Source organism: Dromiciops gliroides, chromosome 4 (assembly GCF_019393635.1).
Source record: "Dromiciops gliroides isolate mDroGli1 chromosome 4, mDroGli1.pri, whole genome shotgun sequence".
NCBI classification, from domain to species: domain Eukaryota; kingdom Metazoa; phylum Chordata; class Mammalia; order Microbiotheria; family Microbiotheriidae; genus Dromiciops; species Dromiciops gliroides.
In genome coordinates, this window is record NC_057864.1 from 214,422,991 (window position 1) to 214,431,807 (window position 8,817).

Here is an 8,817-nt window from a genome sequence, read left to right on the forward strand (position 1 = left end):
GCGATGGTCGGTGGTGGGGACCAATTAGCAGTCGGAAGGGAGAGACGTCCGTCCAATGAGCGTGTTGGGGCGGGGCCGGAGATTTGGTCACTACGGCGACCCGGGTGAGCCGAAGCGTCGGCTCTAAAGATGTGTCTCCTTTTGGGTGCCACTGGAGTCGGCAAGTCTCTGCTGGTGAAACGGCTGCAGAATATCCTTATCGAGCGGCAGGGACGGAGGGAGGGAAGGAGCAAAAGATGATCCCAGGGCGCGGGCGATGCCCCGGACTCCCCAGGGGCATTCGTGGGGCCTCGGGGCCGGGATAATAAACTGGGCCCCGGGGGCCTTAGGGCTTCGCCGCTGCTCCCCGCTCCCAGCACCGCCCCCTCTTATTCTTCCTTAGTCCGACCCGCACAGCTGAGCTCCCGGGAGGGGAAAAGTGACCTTGGTGACCCACCCCCCACCCAGCCCACGGTAGGTGGTCAGCCCGTCTGGAAGGGACCTTACTTGGGTGGCGAGGTGGAAAGAGACCTAAAACAGTGGAAAACAGACCTAAAGTAAAATGTGACCTCAGGCACTGATGAGCTTTGTGACCCACGGGAAAATGACTTAAAAAAACACCAAACCTGTCTGCCTCAGTTTCCTCATTTGTAAAATGGGAACGATAACAGCAGCTACTTCCCAAGATGGTTGTGAGGTACTTTGCACACTTCTAAATGCCCGATGTTATTATTATAAATCATCAATTAACAAGTATTTATTATGGAGTTATCATTTGCTAGTCAGTAAGCATTTATTAAGCAGCTACTATTTACCAATCCCTTTGCTCGACAATGGTCATAAAACCACAAGGAGTGAAACAATACCTATTAACAAGAAGCTCACCTAGCAGGAAACATAATAAGGATATATAGATATAGATATCAAACCCCACAGATACACATACATACATGTGTATGGGCATACACATTTATGGATGTATATTATATATACATACACATAACTGGAAGAGAGAGTGAGGCTGGTGACTGCACAGCCCTGTCTCACTTAAATCTGATTCATTGCAAGTCACATCCCCAGAAGGAAAGATAAGCAACAACCACCTGTACCTAGGTGTATACACATATGTTTATGGATATGTGTATGTGTACAACATGTTTATGAGGATGTGTTATACATATATATCTATACACGTGCATGCACATGTTTATGAACACATGTATACCCATACTTATACATGCATGTGGATTGTGTATTATGTATACATGTACATGTGTATATAAAGTGTATGCATGCACTTATGAAATTGTATACATAAACAACTTGTACTATATGTATATGCATGCATATATGTTTATGAGTGTGTATTGTATATACTTATACATTGTTGTTTGTCCTTTGTTCTGGTAGAGGACCATGACAGATGTCATGACTTGCAGTGAATTGGATTTAAGTGAAGAAAGGCTGTGCAAATTCACCAGCCTCACTCTCTCCTCTAGAGGCATCTGGATCCAGTGGCAAGATATATTATCAGGATTACTGGAGATGACCCTGGATGTTTAAAGCAATTGGGGTTAAGAGACTTGCCCAGGGTCACACAGCTTGTAAGTGTCTGAGGTCAAATTTGAAGTTTTCCCAACTTCAGGTCCAGTGCTCTATCCATTGCACCACCTAGCTGTCCTTATATACACATACATGTACTTGTACCTATACATACATTTATATGTATAGGCATATGCAGAATAAATATAAGGGGCAGCTAGGTGGCGCAGTGGATAGAGCACCGGCCCTGAATTCAGGAGTACCTGAGTTCAAATCTGGCCTCAGACACTTAACACTTACTAGCTGTGTGACCCTGGGCAAGTCACTTAACCCCAATTGCCTCACTAAAAAAAAAAAAAAAAAAAAAAAAAAAAAGAATAAACACAAATAAAGTATGTCAATACCAGGTAGTTTGAGAAGATGGTATTTGAGCTGAGTATTGAAGGATTCCATGAGGTGGAGGTGAGGAAGCAGTGTAAGCAGTCACTTAACCCCAATTGCCTCACTTAAAAAAAAAAAGTGACTTGCCCAGGGTCACACAGCTAGTAAGTGTCAAGTGTCTGAGGCCGGATTTGAACTCAGGTACTCCTGACTCCAGGGCCGGTGCTTTATCCACTGCGCCACCTAGCTTCCCCACCCCCCCCAAGTCACTTAACCCCCATTGCCCCACGCAAAAAAAAAGTAAACTGATCAGCACAATGACCAACCTTGATTCTGGAGGAAAGATGATGAAACAATCTACCTACCTCCTGACAGGTAAATGGATTCAAGGTTTAGAATGAGATATTTTATGAATATGACCAATGTAGGAATTTGTTTTGCTTGATTATGCAGAAGTCAAAGTTTTATTACAAAGGTTTTGTTTATATTATTTTTTTTCAGTAAGGGGAGTAGATAGAAAAGATTATTGATTTTTGTTCATTGAAAAAATAAAATAATTGTTTTAAAAAGGCACGAAGAGGACTTTATATTTTATCCAAAAACAATAGGGAGCCATTATAGTCCATTGAGTAGGAGAACGACAAGGTCAGATCTAGTACTTAAGGAAAATCACTTCGTTAGCAGTGCAGAGGATGGAGTGAAATGGGGAGGGGGCTTGGAGAAAGAACACCAATTAAGGGGCTATTGCAAAAATCTAGGCAAGAGGTGATACTATGTGTGAGTAAAGAAAAGCAGTTAGATGTGAGAAATGCTGTGAAAATAAAAAACGGTGGGGTAAGGTTTGGTGATTAATTGGAAATGGGGTGTGAGGGCAAGTGAAGAGTTGAGGGTAACACCAAGTTTATGAGCCTGAAAGGCTGAAAGTGTGATGGTGCCATATTTCCCTTAAGGGGGGGCAGCTAGGTGGCTCAGTGGATAAAGCATTGGCCTTGGATTCAGGAGGACCTGAGTTCAAATCCAGCCTCAGACACTTGACACTTACTAGCTGTGTGACCCTGGGCAAGTCAATTAACCCTCATTGCCCTGCAAAAAAAAAAAAAAAAGAAGTTGTAGGGCTGGGTTTGCAGGGGAGAAAATGAGTTCTGATTTGGACATCCTGAGTTTGAGGTGTCTCTGGGACATCTAGTTTGAACTGTCAAATGGGCAGCTGGTAAGCTCTCCAGCTCAGGGAAGAAAATAGGACCGGATGCGTGGATCTAGGAGTAGTCGTAGTGGTAATAATAATAATAACTAACATTTACATAGCACTATTTGTCGGGCACTTGACAAAAATTGTCTCATTTGATCAAGTGTCTTGAAGCCAGATTTGAACTCTGGTCCTCCCGGCTCTAGGTTCAGCACTCTATCCACTATACCATCTGTCTTAATGGAGATGACAGTTAGACCCATGGAAGCTGATGAAGTCACTGTGAGAGAAAGTATACAGAGAGAAAAGTAGGGGACGTGGAACAGACTTGGGTACACCCCCATTTAGGGGGCACGATAAGACTGATGAGCCAGCAAAGGAGATGGAAGCCCTCAGAGGACATAATGTGACAAGGAATCAAACAATTGAAAATCAAATCGTTTGCTTTACATCATGGATTTGTTTGTTTGTTTGTTTTCCACAGGTGGGCACTGATCTCACTGACATCATAGCCCAGAAAAAGCTGACCATTCGGGAGCTGGGAGGATGCATGGGCCCCATCTGGTCCAGTTACTATGGAGATTGCCACTCTGTCCTGGTGGGTCACAGTCTGCTAGACTTCCTTTAGGGATATGTGTCCTCATTCTGGTTCCATCCTCAGTCCTATACGGAATGGAATTTAGATTCTTTGGTAACTAGTTTAGGATATAAAGTCTATGCTAAATTTTTCTTTGCCTGGAAAATGTGATTTTTTTAGTGCCTCAAAAGGATTTAGAGGTCAGTCTATCCATGTGTGTATATGTCTATGTCTGTGTCTGTGTGTGTCTGTATACAAATATGCCAAGAGAGTGAGAGGCTGTGTATCATAGAGGAAAGGAAGACTTAGGTGGTCCTGCCTCTAACACAGCTCTTCTCAAACTTTCTGGTCTCAGGGTCCTTTTATACTATTAAAAATCATTGAGGATTACCTTCTACAACCACCCCTCCCACGGCAAAAGAATTTTTGTTTATGTGGATTATATTTATCAATGTTTACCATATTAGAAATTAGAATGTCTTTGTATTTTTTATCTCAAGGAACCCCTAAAAGGTTCTTGGGAATCCCCAGGAATTCTCAGACCTTGCCTCTCAGTACCCAGGTGACTCTGTAAGACAATAAGTTCTAGGTGAGCTTGCACATCTTTATAGTAAAAGGAGTTTATGTACACTTAAAATTGCCTCATATAGTTGAAATCATAGGTCTAAATTTTTTGTTTAAAAAAGGAAAAAAAAAGGCTTATTGTGACCAGAGTAGAATATTTTGGCTCTATTGACCTGGAGTCTGTGAGCTTGGTTTTCATTTAAACATTTTCTATTTCAGTACAATTTCTTAACTTTGTAATCCTGTGTATTTTATATGTTTTCATTATTCTCAGAAGGCTCCATAGGCCTACCAGCCTGACAGGGTTCCATGACACAAAAAAAGGTTTAAAACTCCTGATGGAAAGCATCATCAAACCTTTAACACTGCTTTATTCAACTATCTATACATGTGTACGTTTAGTGTTCACATCACAGAGTGAAGCCAGCCTGAAGAAGTACCATCTCTGAAGTAAACCCAAGGAGCTTTTCCTTGGAACCTAAAGAGGTCTGCAAAGAAGCCCCTGGGGACCTTTGACCTTTTTTTTGAACTATAGCTTTTTGCCTAGAATTGTTCCAAGCCCTCCTCTGGTTCTCCATAATTGGCGGAGGCCTCATGGTCCCCCATAATTGGGTATTCTTTGTCTTCCCTAGTTCATGATTGATGCTTCTGACCCCACCCAGCTTTCCTTATCCTGTGTTCAGCTCTTGGGCCTCCTTTCTGCAGAACAACTAGCTGATGCATCTGTCCTGATCCTCTTCAATAAGATGTAAGGATGTCTGGGTGAAGAGCGAAGGTTGGGGCAGGTTACTGTTTGAGAAGGTGTGGGGTAAGGGTTGTCACTGTGGACCAGATGCATTACTCTCATGTATTTGGTTTTGTTTGTTTTGGCTACAGTGATATGCCCTGTTACATGACCTTGGAGGAGATGAAGTCCCTAATCAGACTCCCAGACATCATTGCTTGTGCCAAGCAGTGCATCACTACGGCAGAAATCAGTGCCCGGGATGGCACTGGTCTGGCAGGTGTCCTGCGTTGGCTCCAAGACACCCACAAGGCCAACAGCTGATTGAAGAGTGAAGAAATATAGGTGACATTTCATTGTGAGGCTGAAGGATGGAGAAGGCATGTACTACTGTAGTGCTTTGTTGTCAGGACAGAAAGGCCCAGGCTGAGCCACTAGAAGATGAGTAGGGTGGCCTAAGCTCAACTGGCTGAGTTAGCAAGGCAAATGGAGGCTGTTTACAAGGGTCCGAAAATCTCTGGTAGCCGAGCTGCAAACTAAAGAGGCTGACCCTGGCACTGAGAGGCTGCCTGGGCAGCTGGCTTCCCCCTTAGAAAAGTCGCTGAGTATGCCTAATGCTTCATCTTTGGAAGATTACACAACATCTCAGCCTTTGATTTCCCAGTGCAATTTGCTGGCCTCTCTCTGGCCCTGATAGCTTCCACTCTGTGCTGCCCCAGCCACCTCCCAGAAGCCCAAGCAGTGTAGAGCCACCCAGATGTGGCTTATCAACAACTATTTGCGCTCTGCTTTTCTATCCAAATGCCAGAGGCATATGTGCTGGGTCTTCCATCTAGCAGGTGCTATACATGTTTTCATGGGAATAAAGCCTAGATTTTAAAATGAAGCAGGTGTATTTATTTAGCACTTCGTGATCAATTGAGAATCACCACATAGTAATACTTTTAATAATTCATATTCATAGTGCTTTACACATCTGGGTACATGGGATTATTTTTGTTATAATATACCCAATCCAACAAGTGGTTAGCGAACATAAGATGCTTAAAACTGTTTTTAAAAATTGAATGATAGCCCTGTATTATATATATATATTTATATGTATATATATATATATATATATATATATAAGGCAAACTGAGGTTCAGAAAATTTAAATGATTTGTCCAGGTTTCATAGCTAGCAGTTGTCAGTATTTGAATCTACTGATTCCACCTCCACTACTCTTTCTCCTACAGTGTGACACATATACAAATTTCCTCTTTTTTGGAAATATTAAAATCTGATTCTTAAAATTGAAAAAACTCATAAAAATTCTATATTCCCTATATTTTAAAATCCCCGTAGTTCAGTGTTAGAGAATTTCTGATCTCATGAGGCAGTCCATTTATTCAGTTGTTGGATGGTTCTGTTAAATACTAGTACTTAAGTGGAACCAGCATCTGCCTCATTTGAACTTTCTTCCTCATTAGAATTTCCCCAGACTGCTCTCTGGAGCTCTATAAGATAGCTATATCCTCTCCCACATAACAGCACTTGAAAATTTTTGAAGCACTATAACATTCCTGCCACTTCCTCATCCTTCCTTTCCACCTAGTCTTCTCATCTTAAAGTTAGCTATCAATAAAAATACATTAATAAACATTGAAGCACCTACTATGTGCCAAACACTGAGCTAAGTAAGTTACTTTCAAGGTTACCTATCCCTCAGGTCTTTTCTTGTGACTTGAGCCTTCCTGGAGACTTCTTAGTTTAGAAGCAGAATCCTTTTTGTATGTCAAATTTTATGAACCTGAGTCTGGTAACAAACTTTCTCTGAGTTTCCCCCACCATCTGTTGGAAGAGTCAGACTCTTCAGGCAGTGAAAGGATTCAAGGCATTCCTTAGATCTGTTCCTGCCCCAGTTTGCTCTGACGGAATTTACTTAAGGACATTGCCTCTGCATCATTTCCATGTGTCCATTCCATTCCACTGGAGATAATCTTTATCAAAATGGCAGATGATAAATGACACTAGGGGATATTTCCAGGCATTCCTTACATTGTTATACTTAGATTGCACAGTCATCCAGTTGGAATGATTAAGTCTTGCTGCACACCCTATCAGGAAGGGTCCAAATTGGAAGGCTCATGGTATGACACTATTGGGTGTCACTCATATGAACAAGCAATGCTCATCATAATTCATGTTCCTTGTTTGTTGTTAATCATTCTCAAAGAGGACCAATGACTTCAGGAGGGTGATGTCTTGACTTGCAAGTGAATTGGATTTAAATGAGGCAGAGCTGGGCAAAGTCATCAGCCTCACTCTCCTCCAGAGTCGTCAGACTGGGTATGCTGTGGGATGTAGTGGGAGACCTTGACTTTTTTAAACTAAAGGCTTTCCGGGGCAGCTAGGTGGCAGAGTGGATAGAGCAACGGCTCTGGATTCAGGAGGACCTGAGTTCAAATTCGGCCTCAGACACTTAACACTTAACTAGCTGTGTGACCCTGGGCAAATCACTTTACCCCAATTGCCTCAAAAATAAAAAATAAAAAAACAACAAACAAAAAAACCCCATTAAATTAAAGGCTTTCCTAGGTTTCAGTTTGTCTGAGGCAATGCCCATGCAGTAATTAAGTAAGAAGTAAGGCAAAAGATGACCTAGTTTGTCTTCATAAAAGAATCAATCGGGGTAGCTAGGTGGCGCAGTGGATAGAGCACCAGCCCTGGAGTCAGGAGGACCTGAGTTCAAATCCGGCCTCAGACACTTAACACTTACTAGCTGTGTGACCCTGGGCAAATCACTTAACCCCAACTGCCTCACTTAAAAAAAAAAGAATCAATTGGGGCAGCTAGGTGGCAGGGGCAGCTAGGTGGCACAGTGGATAGAGCACTGGCCCTGGATTCAGGAAGACCTGAGTTCAAATCCAGCCTCAGACACAACACTTACTAGCTGTGTGACCCTGGGCAAGTCATTTAAGCCCAATTGCCTCACCCCCCCCCCAAAATAAAAGAATCAATCACATCCCTTACTTGTCAACATGGAAGTACTAGTTCTCAGGCTTGATAACAGGGGCTTTGTAGAAACTCCCAAAGGGCAGCTAGGAGGCACATGGATAGAGTGCCAGGCCTGGAGTCAGGAAGACTTCCTGAGTTCAAGTCTGGCCTCAGATACTTACTAGCTGTGTGACCCTGGGCAAGTCACTTAACCCTGTTTGCTTCAGTTCCTCATCTGTAAAATGAGCTGAAGAAGGAAAAGCCAAACCACTGCAGTATCTCTGCCAGGAAAACCCCAAGTGGGATGCTAGAAAACAACAAGAAACTCTCATGGATAGCAAAAGCAGCAAAGTACTTTTCAAGAAGTTTCCAGTTCTAGAATATAGTGGCCAATTTGGAACTATGCCCAAAGGGCCATGCGACTGTTCATTCCCTTTGACCCAGTAATACCACTACTAGGTCTGTATCCCAAAGAGATCATAGAAAAGGGAAAAGGACCCACATGTACAAAAATATTTATAGCAGCTCTCTTTCTAGTGGCAAAGAATTGGAAATTGAAAGAATGTCCATCAACTGGGGAATGGCTAAACAAGTTGTGATATATGAATGTAATGGAATACTAACGATGATCAGGAAGATTTCAGAGAAACCTGGAAGGACTTACATGAACTGATGCTGAGTGAGATGAGCAAAACCAGGAGAACATTGTACACAGTAACAACAATATTGTATGCTGATCAACTGTTATAGACTTGGCTCTTCTCAGCAGTGCAATGATTCAAATCAATTTCAAAGAGCTCATGATAGAAAATGTTCTCCACATCCAGAAAAAAGAACTGTGGATTCTGAATGAAGATTGAACCATACCGTTTCTACTTTTTAGCT

At 42.4% G+C, this 8,817-nt stretch overlaps 1 protein-coding gene across 2 annotated transcripts; it reads left to right on the top strand.

Annotated features, from left to right (window-relative positions):
- The first annotated feature begins 75 nt into the window (after positions 1-75).
- Positions 76-7,398, top strand: ARL16 (ADP ribosylation factor like GTPase 16). 2 transcript variants are annotated; one of them, XM_043999444.1, is made up of 5 exons: positions 76-190; positions 395-453; positions 3,573-3,686; positions 4,862-4,977; positions 5,106-7,398. In XM_043999444.1, exons 1-5 carry the CDS (start codon positions 130-132, stop codon positions 5,275-5,277), a joined length of 522 nt encoding a protein of 173 aa, XP_043855379.1. In that variant the 5' UTR covers positions 76-129; the 3' UTR covers positions 5,278-7,398. The 2 variants fall into 2 exon arrangements, with proteins under 2 accessions (XP_043855379.1, XP_043855380.1); XM_043999445.1 differs by lacking the exons at positions 76-190; positions 395-453 and adding an exon at positions 2,162-2,277.
- Positions 7,399-8,817: the final 1,419 nt, after the last annotated feature.